The sequence below is a fragment of the Leopardus geoffroyi genome, chromosome A1 (assembly GCF_018350155.1).
Source record: "Leopardus geoffroyi isolate Oge1 chromosome A1, O.geoffroyi_Oge1_pat1.0, whole genome shotgun sequence".
NCBI classification, from domain to species: Eukaryota; Metazoa; Chordata; class Mammalia; order Carnivora; family Felidae; genus Leopardus; species Leopardus geoffroyi.
In genome coordinates this window covers 28,816,717-28,833,750 of record NC_059326.1, presented here as the reverse complement: position 1 = coordinate 28,833,750, position 17,034 = coordinate 28,816,717, and the positions used below count along the sequence as shown (strand labels likewise).

General features: G+C 36.8%; 1 protein-coding gene across 1 annotated transcript in view; it reads right to left on the bottom strand.

The window, feature by feature from the left end:
• The window catches only part of VWA8 (von Willebrand factor A domain containing 8), a 366,738-nt gene that overhangs the window by 204,474 nt on the left and 145,230 nt on the right, over positions 1–17,034 (bottom strand). The window contains exons 17-19 of the mRNA XM_045477746.1: positions 16,294–16,409; positions 7,313–7,419; positions 4,150–4,256 (exon numbers count right to left, since the gene is read on the bottom strand). Coding sequence (XP_045333702.1) covers positions 4,150–4,256; positions 7,313–7,419; positions 16,294–16,409 — 330 coding nt within the window. The remainder of the gene's footprint in view (positions 1–4,149; positions 4,257–7,312; positions 7,420–16,293; positions 16,410–17,034) is intronic.

The following is a 17,034-nucleotide window of genomic DNA, read 5'->3' as shown; positions in this document are numbered from 1 at the left end:
ATTCTCAGTTTTTAAGTCTCATGATTTGGCTCCCTCCCTAACTTTATTGTTGTTGTTGTCATACAGAGAAAGACAGATACCATATGTTTTCACTCTTATGTGGATCCTGAAAAACTTAACAGAAGACCATGGGGGAGGGGAAGGAAAAAAAAAGTCACTTCTTTTTTTAAAATTCCTTAAATGACTCCTAATACCTTTGAAACAAAGGTTCATCCTTCCCTCCTCCCTCCCTCCCTTTTTTTTCTTTGCTAAAGGCTATTTATTTATGTGTTGAGATATAATCGACATTATGTTAAATTAGTTTCAGGTGGTACAACATAGTGATTCAACATTTGTATACATCGTGAAATGATCACCACCATCTGTCACATTGCAAAGTTAATATAATATTATTGATTATATTCCCCCATGCCGTACATTACATCCTCATGACTTATTTATTTTATAACTGGAAGTCTGTACTTAACTCCTTTCACCAATGTAGCCACTCCCCTCAACCGCCCTCCCCTTCTCAACTTCTTGATTTAGTCTTGGCCTCCTCTCCTGTCACTCTCCTCCCACATTATATTCAGCCAAAAATTTAGAATAATTTTCTCTTTTCTCTTCTGTTTACTTTTCCACCAGGCTTATGTGCTCCCTGAGGGAGAATCTTGGCTTTCATCTCACACATAGTTCCATTGACTCTACCTACTGCCTAAAGAGCCCTGCTATTTGTCCTCTCCACTCTATCCCCACTGTCACCCTCTTCCTTCAGATCCTTCATAAGGACCTGACTATTGTACCTGGACTACTGCAACAGCTCCCTAACAAGTCTCTCTCTGTCTTGGTTCCAACACATGGACAACATTAAAGAGTGAATGCAAAGTTAGCTAGTGGAAATGTGCCTAACATCTTCCAATGGCTTCCTCACTTCTTACGAATAGCATCCAGATTCCTTAACTAGAAGGCCAAAATGATTTGACCCTTTTCTAATTCATCAGCCGCATCGCCTGTCACTCTTCTGTTTGCAACCTCAGCTCTGTGCCAGTGATAATTAATTATATGTAGTTTCCTAACTACACATAGCTAAGTCACATAGCTAAGTCTCTGCAAATGTTAGTCTCTCTGCCTGAGAGAGTCTCTCAACTTTGCCGGGTTCACATCATTTTCCATGATGTATTTTCATTTCTATGAAAATATATGACTCTCGTCACAGCAGCAACTCTTCCAATTTTCAAGTGTCTTTGGAAAGAATTTAAAAGTTTACAATGCCTTAGTAAATCCCTTAGTTTCAGGGAACTTGGGTGGCTCAATCTGGGACCATCATCTCATCGATGCTACCATAGTAACCTGTGTGCACTTTCGTCACACTATCCAGTAATCATGTGTCCTTTCTTTTCTTTCTCTGCTGATGGACCTAGGCAATTGGGCCCTGGAGCTACCTATGTGTAGCTGCGTATGTGTGGGTAGTTTAATATCTTTATCCAAATACCTTAAACAAGGCTTGACACATGGTAGATATTTTATTTTTTTTTTTATTTTTTTTTTTAAATTTTTTTTTTTCAACGTTTATTTATTTTTGGGACAGACAGAGACAGAGCACGAACGGGGGAGGGGCAGAGAGAGAGGGAGACACAGAATCGGAAGCAGGCTCCAGGCTCTGAGCCATCAGCCCAGAGCCTGACGCGGGGCTCGAACTCACGGACCGCGAGATCGTGACCTGGCTGAAGTCGGACGCCCAACCGACTGCGCCACCCAGGCGCCCCCATGGTAGATATTTTAAACATTTTTTCAGATCTAAAGTTTCCTAGGTTTAAGAGGCTATTATTTTCCTTTCCTCCAATTTCTCCTTACTACTGGAAGTATAACACTTCTTAATGACCATTTAATAAAATAATACTCCTGATTATGAACATTCAAAATCTTATTCTTTCTTTATTAATCCACTCAACACATATGTACTCAGCATTCCCGATGTGCTGGGCACATGATATTTGGTGAATATTCAAACTAAAGAAAACATAGACTTTACTTCAGTGGTATAGAGACCATATTTAAAAAATCAATTTCGGGGGCACCTGGGTGGCTCAGTGGGTTCAACGTTCAACTCTTGGTTTCAGCTCAGGTTATGATCTCGTGGTTTTGTGAGTTTGAGCCCTGCATCGGGCGCCATGATGGCAGTGTGGAGCCTGCTTGTGATTCTCTCTCTTCCCCTCTCCCTCTCTGCCCCTTCCCCAGGTGCACTGTCTCTGCCTCTCTCAAAATAAATAAATAAACTTAAAAAAAATCAATTTCAATACAATGTGGCAAAGGGACCTCAGGGCATAGAATAGAATGGTATAGAAGCCCCTAAATATTTAAGAGACAGTGGAGATTACTGCTTCAAAATGAAGTACAGCATAAAAGGAAGCAACATATGCAACAAAAGCAAATTTGATCAAAAGCCATGGTTCCTTGAATTGATACAGCTAAAATTTTTCGTTAATGGTTAATTCACAATGCTTTATGAAGAAAAGGTACATTTGGAGACAGGCTGCAGAAAATCTCTCAGGGCCACTGTGTAAAGTTCATAGCAGCCCTGTGGTCCTCAAAGTCTGTGTCACAAACACCATGGCAACAGACAGTGTTCAAGGGCACAATGGCCCTCCCTGTTACTGAATTTTCTACATTCTTAAATGCTGGGAAGTCTTTTCAACCTTTGCTACCATGGACTTTTTCAACTTGTCACTTACAAGATTTCCTGTTTCGTTTTTCTTTATTCCTCTTGACTACATGAACAGAGTACATTACTATCAATGCTTGGGAATAGTATATTTTCTTTACAACCATATTTCTGTCTTTCTTGATAGGCAAGATTCTTTTCCTTCTGTATCCTAAAAGTAACTTTCTTGTATGCATATTTGTCTACTGCTTGCGTAAGAGCATTAATGCTTCAGAAGAAAAATCAGACCTACGTTATTAGTGGGCCATAGAACGAATACAAAATAAATTCAGGTTATGCTTTTGCCTTTGTCATAGATAGTAATTACAGTTTTGACACATTTCAAAATATTTAATCAAGGTTTTTATTGAGGAAGAAAAATTTTCCCAGATACCTTCTGCATTGTTAATATCTAGGGATATAAATTATGGTACTAACTGAACAACAAATAGGGGAAATGGCAGCAAAAAAACTTTTAATTTTTCTAACTCCTTAATATAGTAAAAACAGCAAGTAGAAGTTCTTCTAACATATTGTAAGGTTATTATTTACATGCATATTAGGGACAAATTATTAGAGAAAAAATTAAATATATAACCACTTGACATAAAATCTGGAAAAGGAAAATCTCCTTTTATAGTATGGGTAATTTTCTCTGGAAAACATTCTTATTAAAGTGAATGTCTACAGTAAAGCTTCCTGGGTATACACTTATTTGGGGGGGCTTAGTGGAAGGTCTGTAATTATTGATTAGTTTACAAGTGAGAAATTATCTACCTTTCTCCCTTAAAAAAAAAAAAGGAAAAGAATAGGAAAATATTAGGACTTTTCAGGGAAAGGAAAAGAATATGAGAAAAAGAATACATAGGACACATCCTCTTTGAACTGTTGAGATAATTTAACTGACAGGAAAGCAAAGGAGAGGATGAGTATTAGTTCCTTTTGTTCTTAATTTCATGATACATTCATTTTATTTACTTGGAGTGTAGTGCATGTGTACATAGAAAACATATGATTCTCGTCACAGCAGCAACTCTTCCAATTTTCAAGGGTCTTTGGAATGAATTGAAAAGTTTACAATGCCTTAGTAAAAGATGTTCCGGGGCACTTGGGTAGCTCAGTCAGTTGGGCATCCGACTTCAGCTCAGGTCATCTCATGGCTTCTGGGTTCGAGCCCTGCGTTGGGCTCTGTGCTAACAGCTCGGAGCCTGGAGCCTGCTTTGGATTTTGTGTCTCCCTCTCTCTCTCTGTCCCTACCCCACTAATGCTCTGTCTATCTGTCTCTCTTTCTCTCTCTCTTAAAAATAAATAAACATTAAAATTAAAAAAAGAAAAGTTTCAACGTCTCATTTTGCATCATGTGAATTGAACTTGGCAAATTATAAAACTAATTAAATATCAGCTTCACTGTGGAGTTGATTACCACAATGTAAGAGGTGTTATCCATAAACGCAAAGCAGTGATCTTACCTGAATGTTGTCATAGAACAGAACATCAGGCACTTTCATTCTCTCCTGGGCATTATAGATCGGTGCAGTAACAGCTCCAATCCTCAGAGATCCAGAAGCTACTTCACCTAAACATTTCCCACAGGATAGAGGATTACTCGTAGCACTGTCTTCAGAGAAACCAAGTCCAATGTGACATAATGCAATACAGCATCTTTAACATCTTGTGGGTTCATTAAGGACTTCTAAATTAACATCTAAATGAAGTAAGCTTGAAGGTGGTAATAAAACACCAAAGCTCTACATAAAATGTTTAAAATGTTGCAAAATATAATAAAACTTATTTAAAATAAAGTATGTAGCAAACAGCATATAGACACAATTACAGAAGAACTGCTCCCCCAACCAGAACTCAGTCAAGCTGCCTTCATAAGCTTCTTTTATCAGAGACTATCACATAAACAAGGCTGAATACACGTTCAAAAGCTCTGAAGTACTTTGAATATTTGGGAACCTACCCTTTGAAAAAACTCCAAATGAGAATTGCCTAGAGTTTTAGTAAAAAATATTGATTAACCAACCTCCCCACCCAAGACCTCTCAAATTACTATTTTCCGGGATGGTCCAGGAGATCTGTATTTTCAAGTAAGAACCCCATGTGTCACACTGTTATTCCATGATAATTACTATTTTATTGTCTTCTATTTGCTTTATATAGTTGGTCTGGAATAGAATATGAGCTCCTTAAAACTAAATAATAAATTTGAAGTCACGGAACACATCTCATATGTATTTCTATGGTAAAGAGATATACATGTTCACTGCCTGACATATTCCAAGGTTACCAATCATAACATTAATAGTGGTAGTTGTTAAAGTAACATCGATGATCACAACAGAAGCCATAATTTATTGAGGACCTTCTACAGTCCAGATCTCAAACTAGAAGCTTCAATGCTTTCTCATATAATTTCATGTAATTCTCTTAACAATGAGACAAGAATTATGAGGAAGCTAAGAACATATATTAAATAATTTGCTTAAAGCCACCCAGCTAACATGGGTAGAGCTAAAAATAGAACTAAGTATAATGTTTTCTGCCGAGTGGGGTACGTTTACTCCTTTGACTCCAAATAATATTCCATCCTGTGGAAATACTGGAGCAAGCAGACAGATAATTACAATGCCTAAACTGACCTGTCTTCTCCCTGACCCCGCCCCACTTCAAGTAAGAAAACTGCTCTTTTGTGCTAAAGCATTTTGAAAGACCAGGGAGGGGGGTGGGGGGAAAGCAACATTTGTGTTTTGCAGTGCTGTGAACTATTTTGAGCTAAAAATAATGAAACTGTCACCCTGTTTAATCAAGTGCTGAGTGCCACACGTTTGCCAAAGCAAAGTAGACCTCTCTCTCCAATAGATCCTTGACATTTCCCTTTTATTTACAAGTTCTATAGAGAAGAACGATGAGCTGTCACGCTGAGAATCTATTGTTTATTTACTACCATCAGGTCTCTGAAACAGACCCAATATAAAACCGTACAGAGAAAGACCAGAATTGTGGCAGTGACTTAACTATATACTTTTATGTTGAGATGACAAATATAATTTCAGAATCAAGTAGCATCTGATACTATCTATGGTTTAGTTTATGGAACACATCTGTTCAGTTTGGTTTTGGGCTTTAGAACAATGTAATTCACCCAACTCACGTTGGTTGTTAAAATTTGAAGCTTGAAACGGGAAATGCGCTCAGAGAATGGTCATACTTATACTTCCTAGGAGAAAGGTGGCTAGCTGTGTCTGCTAAGAAATCTCATAGGATGGCATTATTTGGGTCCATTTGTCAAGGTCCTCAGTCTCGTAGACTCAAAACCTGATTTTGTCATGTCAACTGACAACAAACCTAACTCCCAGAAGAATATTATTAAACACACATATTCTGATCTATACATAAATTCTGATATAGAAAATAAGAATTGAAAATACTACAACACAATGAAAACTGCAACTTTCCTATGGACCACAGGGTACACTGCTTGCCATAGCAGCATATTATTCAGAGGGGGAGACCTACACGGAAAGCCAAATCCTCGTCAGAAGGTTATTTGGTGAACCTTGTCCTTTGAACAAGGAGAGTACATTAAATGAATTCTCCTCAAGAGAGATGACATCAAAGATAAATGGAACCATATGAGTCAAAAGTCTTTTAGGTTCCTTATCCCCTACGCAAGGCACAGGTGGGAACTGCTGACACTGACCTGGTACCAAGACTGAACAAGAATCTACAGTCAGAACGACACGGGCTTTCTTTGGATATGTTAAAAGGTTTAGTCAAGTAACATATGAGTCTCCAGGCCCCAGAGTTATTCCATCTCCTTGAGGTGGCTGGGCCTATCTGTGCCCAGATCCATTGGTATGTGGAGTTTATAATTTTACTCTAAAAAAGTCATCTCATTTCTTCAACACCAAATTCCTGTCTCGGTGTAGCCCCAACTATTAGAAGCATCTATTACAAAGAGAGTCACAATAAGCCCTCATTAGACAGTGGTCACACGGATTTTTCATACAACAGGTAATTACCTCAAAAAATAGAGAACCTTTTGTTGTGTTTTAGTTGAAGGACAGGGAACATTTATAGGAAGGGGTAAACCTCCCTAAAATTATACTTAAATGGTTATCCAGAAGAAGAGAATCACAAAAGACAATAAGTGTGGAAATGGAAAGATAAGAAGGCATGAAATGGTACTCTGAATATTATTTTAGTCTACATCAAACTAGAACAGTTTCCCAAACATATCCTGCAGGGCACCAGTGGTCCTCAAAATGTAAATGTTGTGCAAAGGAAACAGAATTCTAGATTCTACGGTGAAATACGTTTGGAAAAAAAGGTAAAACAAAATCACGTAAGTTTATTTATGGCAGGGATTCTCAGGGCCTTGAACAGGTTTGTCTCAATTGTGACGGAAGGACCAGTATCTGGTATGCATTGAAACAAAGGAAATATTCTAAGATCTAACTTGTATGTGGGTTTCAATTTTTTTTTTTTTAAGGAAAGATTCATTTCTTCAACCCAATGCGTAAAACAAAGTAGATGGAAAACAAAACCATTTTTTATTGAAATTAAAACAATAATACAAATATCTGATAATTACTATTTCACTTAAGAAACAAATCTAATACTTACACTTATAATCCTCCAATTCTGGTTCCTGGTTATTATCAGCACTTACTTCTATTGCAGCATCTGCCAGGTTTTTTTCTAATGCTGACCTTGCAAGGCTTGGTAAGAACCTGGTGGATGGGGGGAGGGGGTGGGGAAGGATATAATGTAAAGTCAAAGGTTTCTGTGATTCCTAAATATTTTTTGGCACGTACCCACACAAACTCTCTCTTTCTCTCCTCCCTCTCTATCTCAATATAACCATTTATGGAGTGTCAGTCTTGCTCTGTGAAACCCATGAAAAATTTTGGAATATAAATTTCAAGCACCTGTGAAGATGAAGTATGTTTGTTGAACTCCTTTAATAAGTAAAATTTATGTGTAATTAGCAGTATTCATTTATATACAATATTTTATAGGACAAGACTTAAAATAATTTACTTCTTAAAATGGATTTAGTGTGCCTCATAAATCTTGTTTAACTGTTTAACTGGATTATCAAATTTTCTTAAATAGATAAAATAACGCTTCAACCTGCTCCAACCTGGCAATCAGAAATTCAAATTAGTGGAAGCGGATTAATGATGTTTACTTTCTAACACAAATTACTCAGTTTAGGGTTATCCAGCTTGGTCTTTCCTTCCATTTAAAAAAAATACACCTGCTTGTCTATTCTATATGAATGTTGTCAAAATAATAATCTGGTGAGTGACAGAGGCATTCTTCATCTACAGGTAGATTGTACGAACATCATGAGCTTGGATGATGAAAATGGAGTTTCCCAGCCACACAAATAAAGTTATATCTGGAACTTAGGATCCCAAGTGAGCCCACAGAAATCATTTTTAACCCATTACCTGAGTTATACTACTATAAGCTAACCACTGTGTGCCACGATATTCCAAATAAACATACTAAGAACATAACACTTCTAATTTAGGCTTTCCATAGCTCTAAATCCTTGGTGGTGGTTCCCACAGCCTTGAGTGTGTGCTCGAATAAAAGAGATGTTGGTGTGAGTGAGAAGGCAAATGAACGAGCGTGTGAAGAACTGATAGATTTCCTCACCCTGTGATATAATCCACATATCTGACACTATCTCCCACCTACTGCATCATTTTGGTTCCAGGCTATGATAGGGGGATTTCTATAACTCTAGGTCAGTAGCTCATTGGTTCAGCATCAAGTAGGACTTATTGTTGCTCACCTCTGACCTTTCATCACAGTTCTTACACTGTGTCCAAAACCAAGGCCTCACCTTCTCTCTCAGACCCAATAACTGGGCTTTTATCTTGTTTCCTGAGCCCTTATCTTGGCACCATGCCCCCCTTTCCTCTCTCCTCTACACCACAAACTGGACTCTGGCCTGGTAACATTAGGCCCTGCAGCTCCATCTCCATTACTTTCTGTCAGACCATCGTGATTGACAATAGCCACTTGCAAGCTGAGACTCCATCACTATCCCCCAAACCCCTTTCATCTATACAGTCTGCCGTCGACACATTCTCCATTGCCCCTGTACTGAAACATTTCTAGATTGCCCTCCAAAGCCCGTAGAGAACTGCAAAAGGTATGCATGTCTCCCTTCCAATAGCAGTGGCAGGCATTGCTTGCCAATGTGATACTCTTTTCTACTGAGCTTGAACATGTTTCCGAACTGTTTTCAACCTCACACCCAGATACAACTACCAAATAATCAGAGGTAGTATGGAAGTTGAAAATATCCCACTTCTGGAACCTACATTTTAAAAGACACTGGCTCAGGGCGCCTGGATGGCTCAGTCGTTAAGTGTCAGACTCTTGGTTTCGGCTTTCATGAACTCACAGTTTGAGTTCAAGCTCTGTACCAGGCTCTGTGCTGACAGCACGGACCTGCTTGGGATTCTCTCTCCCCCTCTTTCCCTGCCCCTCCCCCTCTTGTGCGGTCTCTGTCTCTCTCAAAATAAATAAATAAATGTGAAAAAAAAAAAAAAAGATACTGGCTCATCCCACAAATGAAGAAAATAAAGTGTGTCAGGTTGTATTAGGTCAACCTTAATTTTTTCTAGGTTTCAATTTTTTTCTAGTTAATGGCTTCTTTTCCTATTGCTCACTGATATTTTCTACTTGCTTTTTCCTCTCCTTCTGTGGGCTTTCACAGAATAAGTGAGTGAATGAATGAAACATCACTCTTTCTGTCCTACTTCCCTATAACAAAAACAAACACATACTCTGCTGTAAAGTTTTCAAGGGTATTTATCACTATTAGGAGCACCATAATGCCTTTTTAAAATCATTATTGTCATTAGCTTCATTTACTATCAGTAAAAATAGAATTGGAAAGTCTCCAGTCTCTACGGTCTTGGTTGAACAAAAAACTAAAGAAATATTCAACCACATTCTAGGAAACAAAAACACAGGTAGTTTCCCTAGGCTAACTGAAAGTGAGATACAATCTTTGGATGAAGGAGTAAGACAGGGTTTCTCAGGATGGTAGTATGAGAAGCTAGAGTAAGGACAGGGATGTTCCCAAATTACCAGTGCAGGAAAGAGAGGTATTACTATTAGCAGTTAAGAGTGGGAGAAAAAGACTGTGGGGGTCAGGGGCTATCAGGTAGACTGTGATTTCTATTTAGAGTGTGTAATTAACTAATTGATACCTGTGATTTTAATCTTAAGTTTATAAACAGCACTTGAATATTTAAAGTAACTTATGGCTCATTCTATTTATAAAGTTAGTTCATTATCTTTGTGAGTTATTTACTTTTCTGGAAAGGTTTTGTTTGTCAATTAAGCTATCTGAAGTACTTAAAAGGAAATAGCATACATAAAATTTATCGACAAATTTCAAATATTTGAAGACAGTTAATTTAGCCAAGATATTTGGAAGATAAATGGAACCAAACATTTTTCAAAGGCCTATAAAAATAATTCATATCTGCTAGGCTTATAAGAGTAAGTTGAATAACAGAAACACGTAAAGAATATCTAGATTTTTGAAATTATATCCTTAAAACACTGAACAGCAATTGTAAAGCCAGAAATAAATCGCTAGTCTCTCCAGAAAGAAAAATAATTTTTCAGAACAACAAAAAATACACATCAGTGATAATCCTTATAATCATTTAACACTGTGTATGATTAGTTCTATCAGGCTTAATTATTTTTTAAAAATTAATTGGTTAATAATGTAAAAAGAGTGGAAATTTTATATAGATGTCATTCATTTTATGTTACAGGGAATTCTTGAAAAATATTGCCTGTAAACTGAGTTTTTGGTGACTGGGAAAATTTCCTCATTACCTCCATGTAAGAGACTGTTAATCTTCATTTCTAATTCTTATAGCTCTGCCTAAAGTTTCTATGCTAAAGGATCATTACCCCAAGATTTTCTATAAGCAGATAATGTAATGGAATACAAAATACTTGCATGGAGTAGAACCCTTGTTATAGGAACTTCTAATTAACTCTTCCACAATAAAAGAACTTTTAAAATGTAAAATACCTAATAACTTCCTAATCTTCTAAAGTTGTTTTCCTTTGGCTTCTTAGGTTTTCAACTATCCAGAAAATTAAACATACATCTAGCTCCAAGACTTGGTGTACATATTATAGGATATGAGGATAAGGCACTTAGCGAACCATTCCCTCAGATGAAGAAATGTTCCAGTCTGAACTCAACTGCCATACACAAGTAAATAAAAAAAAATTTTTTTTAAGTTTATTTATTTTGAGAGACAGAGAGAGAATGCAAACATGGGAGGGGCAGAGAAAGAGGGAGAGAAAGAAAATTCCAAGCAGGCTCCATGCTTGTGAGGAGCCCAACATGGGGCTCAATCTCACAACCTGAGCCAAAATCAACAGTCAGACACTTAACTGACTGGGCCACCCAGGCACCCCCAAATAAATGAAAAGTATTTTAAAAATTCAATTAACAGGATTTTTTTTAATGTTTATTTATTTTTGAGAGAGAGAGAGAGATCGTGAGTGAGTAAGGAGCTGAGAGAGATGGAGACACAGAATCTGAAGCAGGCTCCAGGCTCTGAGCTGTCAGCACAGAGCCTGATGCGGGGCTCGAACTCACAAGCTGTGAGATCATGACCTGAGCTGAAGTTGGACACTCAACCAACTGAGCCACCCAGGCACCCCAAAATTAACAAGATTTTTAAAAGCCAAGTTAACACTTAATAAATTTAATGTTTAACAAATTTAAACTAGAGAATTTCTTTGGATTGTGTCTGCTAAATAATAGATTTCATTAATATAAATTATGTCAACTTTTTAAAAAAAATGTTTATTTATTTTATTTTTGAGAGACAGAGACATAGCCTGAGTGGGGGAAGGGCAGAGAGAGTGGGAGACACAGAATCTGAAGCAGGCTCCAGGCTCTGAGCTGTCAGCACAGAGCCCGATGTGGGGCTGGAACTCATGAACTATGAGATCGTGACCTGAGCTAAAGTCAGATGCTTAACTGACTGAGCCACCCAGGTGCCCCAAATTATGTCAACTTTAAAAAATTTTTTGGGAGGGGTGCCTGGGTGGCTCAGTCGGTTGAGCGTCCGACTTCAGCTCAGGTCATGATCTCACGGTCTGTGAGTTCAAGCCCCATATCTAGCTCTGTGCTGACAGCTCAGAGCCTGGAGCCTGCTTCAGATTCTGTGTCTCCCTCTTTCTCTGCCCCTCCCCTGCTCATGCTCTCTCTCTCTGTCTCAAAAATAAATAAAAATATTAAAAAAAATAAAATAAAAATTTTTTGCGAAACTCAATTTCTTTTCAGAGCTTCAATATGGAATGAGGTCACTAAAAAAAGGAAAAAACTTTATGTGCCCATAATTTTTTTCTCCTTCCTGCAATTGTGCTATCTTGAATAGAAGGTTAGTAAAAAAGGTTTTTGAGTTTGTAGCCTTGCTAAAGTCAACAGATAATGAATAAACAAGATAGCTGTTTTACTTTTTTGCAAAGTGTCATAGGGTGGTGACAAAGAGAGTTTTATTGTGGTCAGGTGATAACACTGGAAAAATTAGTTGACTATTTAGTTCAGTAAAATATTTATGAGTGTTAAAAGTGAGTAATTTTAAGTTTTTGAATTTTTTTAACTATGAAATATTGCAAGCATATAGAAAGTTACAGAGGATATTAAATAGTCTATTAATCTCTTTTCATCGCTGGAGGTAATTCTCACGCTGAAAGTGTTACGTATCTCTCCTGTCCACATTTTTATTTTGCTATATTAGTATGAATAAAACTGTATTGCATTTTTGTCACATTTAGCATTTTTATACATGGCAACATATCCCAAATTTCCTCTTGCAAACTGCCCATTTTCTGCTTGATATTACAGACAGATCTACTTCATTTTATTTTTTTTTTTAATTTCTTTTTTTTTTTTTTTTTCAACGTTTATTTATTTTTGGGACAGAGAGAGACAGAGCATGAACGGGGGAGGGGCAGAGAGAGAGGGAGACACAGAATCGGAAACAGGCTCCAGGCTCTGAGCCATCAGCCCAGAGCCCGATGCGGGGCTCGAACCCACGGACCGCGAGATCGTGACCTGGCTGAAGTCGGACGCTCAACCGACTGCGCCACCCAGGCGCCCCAGATCTACTTCATTTTAAGTAATGTGTACTATCTCATTATGTGAATATGTCAATTTATATATTCATTCCCTACTGATGGATAGATGGGTTGTTTCCAATTTTTCACTGTTACAAACAATGAGGCAGTGAACATTCTTACATATGCCTCCTTATACATTCATTTAAGTCTTTCTCTGAGGTGATATCAAGAAAAAGAATTGCCAAATCATAGAGTATTAATATACTTAAGTATAAAGATAATGTGAGGTAACTCTAAAGTGAGAAGACTTCCATCCCAACAGCTTTAATAGAATTCCATTTTCTTCTATTGACAAAAAATGTTAATTTTTACAGGTAAAAATTATAAAAGTATGAAATGATAGCTGATTATTGTTTTAAAATCTCATTTCCCCAATTAATAATAAAGTTGAACATCTTTTCAAATATTTATTGGTCATCTGAATTAACTTCTGTGCCTGTCTATTCATCCTTTGCCCATTTATGGTTGATCCTTTCATCTCATTAATTTGGATACTTTATAGTCCCTGAATACCAATCCTTTTGTGATTATAAATTTTATCAAACATCTCTTAATTGTGGCTCATAACTTGTAGACTGGCTTATAGGGTTTATATCATATATACATATTTTACTTTTTTGTAAGGGATAAAATGGGTATTTTTAATTTTTAACCATTTATTGATAAGTATGTCCATTCCCACACTGATTTATAATGCTACTTCTAATATATACTAACTTTCCACAAATATATGGGTCTGCTTCTGGGCTCCATAGTCTATTCTAATAGTACATTTGTCTTTCCTTGTACCAATCCCATCCTGTAATAATGAATATAGCTTCATAATGGATCTTGGTATATCTGATAAAGTACAACTCCTTAATCTTCCCCAAAACTTCCTTTGTTATTATTTCCATGATAATTTTGAGATCAGCTTGTCAAATTCTGTATAACCTTGGTGGAATATGACCAAATAATAACTATATATAAGTTTGGAGTATAACAGCTTTATAATTCTGAATCTTCCTTTCCATGAATATGGTATAGCTTCCCTTTTTATTTAAGTCTTTATGGCTTTCAATAAAGATTTATGCTTTCCTCCATAAAAGCATTACATATCATTAGATTTGTTCTTAGGTGCTCAAAGATTTCTACTATTATTTTGAATAGGATTATTTTAAAAAAAAAAAAGACTTCCTCAGTTGATTGTTAGTAGAATATAGAAAAGTCGCTGATATGGATTTATAAGTCATCTCACTAATCTCTATTTGTTCTAATGATTTATAGATAGTTTCTCTTCGTTTTTTTTTATTTTTAAAGAGAGAGAGAGAGAGATTGAGAGGGGGAAGTACAGAGAGAGAGAGAGAAAGAGAGAGAGAGAGAAAGAGAGAGAGAGAGAGAGAGAGAGAGAGAGAGAGAGAGAGAATCCCAAGCAGGCTCCAAACTGCCAGTGTGGAGCCTAACATGGGTCTTGAACCCATGAACTATGAGATCATGACCTGAGCTGGAACTAAGAGTCGAATGCTTAACAAACTGAGCCACCCAGGTGCTCCTTTTGAATTTTTTATGTAGCCAATTAGATAATTTTGGGCAAATGCTCTGACTGAAAGGACAGATAGGTGACATTCTTGTTCTATTCCTAATTCTAAAGGAAATATGTGTATTTTATCATAAATATGTTTGCTCTAAATTTGGGGTATATACCTTTTATCAGATTGAAGAATTTTCCTTCTCTTCATGGTTTACTAAGAATATTCCTGGTTTACTAAGAATTTGGTGTTTTTGCTTTGGTTTGTTTTTAGGTTTGGTTGTTAGGTTTCATCAAATCCTTTTTACTCATTTATTAAAATAATATTTTTTCTAATTTGTTAATATAATGAACTAAAAAACAGAATATTAAACTTCCTTCACATTCTTGAGATAATTCAAAATTGCTCATGATTTATATATATATATATATATATATATATATATATATGTATACACATACATATATATGTGTATATATGTAATTAGTTAGAATTAGTTTGTTAGCATTTCTTTTAAAACTTTTGCACCTATTCCATGATTGTGATTTGTAATTTTCCTTTCATACATTATTCTTGTCTGGTTCAGTTACCAAAATCATACTAGATTAAAAGTGAATTGCTGTTTGTCTGTTCTTTGGAATGGTCTGTAAAATGCTTTGGATTACCAGTTTTTCAAAAAATTAAAGACACTGGAAAGGAGCTTTATTTTAGCTGGATACAGCATAGAGAGAACAAATTTAAGTTGCAATGCAGTAAGTTTACTTAAACTATAAGAAAAATTGTCCACCAAACTGAAGATTGATAGAAGGCAATTATAAATTCTCGTAAGGTGAAAATAGATTCTTTTAATTCCTTTTATATATCAATGAATGAATGGACAATAGTCAGAACCACCATAAAAATAATTGTCAGATTATATGAAAAGAGCCTAAAAGAAAACTCTGGGCTTACTGGGTATTGTTATTAATCCTTTCTTTTATTATTATTTTAAAATAGGGGTGCCTGGTTGGCTCAGTTGGTTTGAGTGCCCAACTTTGGCTCAAGTCATGATCTTACAGATCGTGGTTTTGAGCCCTGTGTAGGGCTCTGTGCTGACAGCTCGAAGCCTGGAGCCTGCTTTGGATTCTGTGTCTCCCTCTCTCTCCGCCCCTCCCTCACTCACATTCTGTCCCTCTCTATTTCTTGAAAATAAATAAAATGTTAAAAATTTTTAAATGTTTATTATTTATTTTGGGGGGGGGGGCAGAGAGAAAGAGGGACAGAATCCAAAGCAGCTCCAGGCTCTGAGCTGTCAGCACAGAGCCCAATGCAGGGCTCGAACCCACAAACTGTGAGATCATGGCCTGAGCCCTGAGCCAAAGTCGAATGTTTAACTGACTGAGCCACCCACGTGCCTGTTAAAAAAAATTTTTTTTAAATGATTTCATGCAAGTGTGATTTTGTAAGAAAATTCTTTAAGCCAATATTTTATAATAATTTCCAAATAGGCATAAAAGTATTATTAGTATAGACTGAAAAGACATTGGTTTTGTTAAATTTAGGCAACAGAACAGTATACCAAGCATGGAGGGTTCCAAAGCTAATTTGGCAGATGCTCAGTGTAGTGCATAAGAACACTAGCTCAGAAGACACACAGCATTTGAATCCCAAATCCACCTTTACTTCTTCACTACTCTGACAAGAGCAAGTGACTTAGTTTTCTTATCTGTAAACTATCTCTCAAAATTGCTGTTATGTGTACGATAAAATATGTTCTAAAAACTGAACACAAGGTTGAAATAGCTACATATTCAGACAATACATTCTCCAGACCTGTGAGAACTGACTACCAATTGAACTTACGTTATCGTTTTAGCAAAGACCCAGGAGCTTGAATTCAGTGAGAAAGGGGAATATGGTTACCTGGAAAGGCAGGCTTTAGTAACTGCACTGTGAAGATTTTCATGAGGGTACTGTGACAGCCGACGACAAATCCGCAACAGCTGTCTGGTAGATAGTGATGCTGCCAATGACTGGGCCTATCAAAAGACAAGGACAGCCTGATGACAGTCTTGTTTCTACCTGCTGAAAGTCCCTTTAGATGAGTATCAGGGCACAGCTCATTATTCCTGATGGACAAGGCCAGACTTAAAATAAATATATACTGTTAATGAATTACAAATAAAAATAAACAAAAGCCAATTTACACTTTAAAAATCCTTAAAGAGGGGTGCCTGGGTGGCTCAGTCGGTTAAGCGTCCGACTTTGGCTCAGGTCATGATCTCACAGTCTGTGGGTTCGAGCCCCGCGTCGGGCTCTGTGCTGACAGCTCAGAGCCTGGAGCCTGTTTCAGATTCTGTGTCTCCCTCTTTCTCTGACCCTCCCCTGTTCATGCTCTCTGTCTCAAAAATAAATAAATGTTAAAAAAAAAATTTTTTTTAAATCCTTAAAGATAGGTTTTTAAAAAACAATCTATAAAAAGTGTTTATAAGTTAAATTCGACAGAAGTGTTTTCATTGAGCTAAGTGCTGTATACACACGTTTTGGGGGTTGGGGGGGAAGAGGTTGGAGGAAGGAAAGATGTTACATAATACAGTTCACACCTGACTTACAAATAGCTTTTCTGTGCCATGAATTATTTGTTCTTCCCCCTCCCCACCCCCC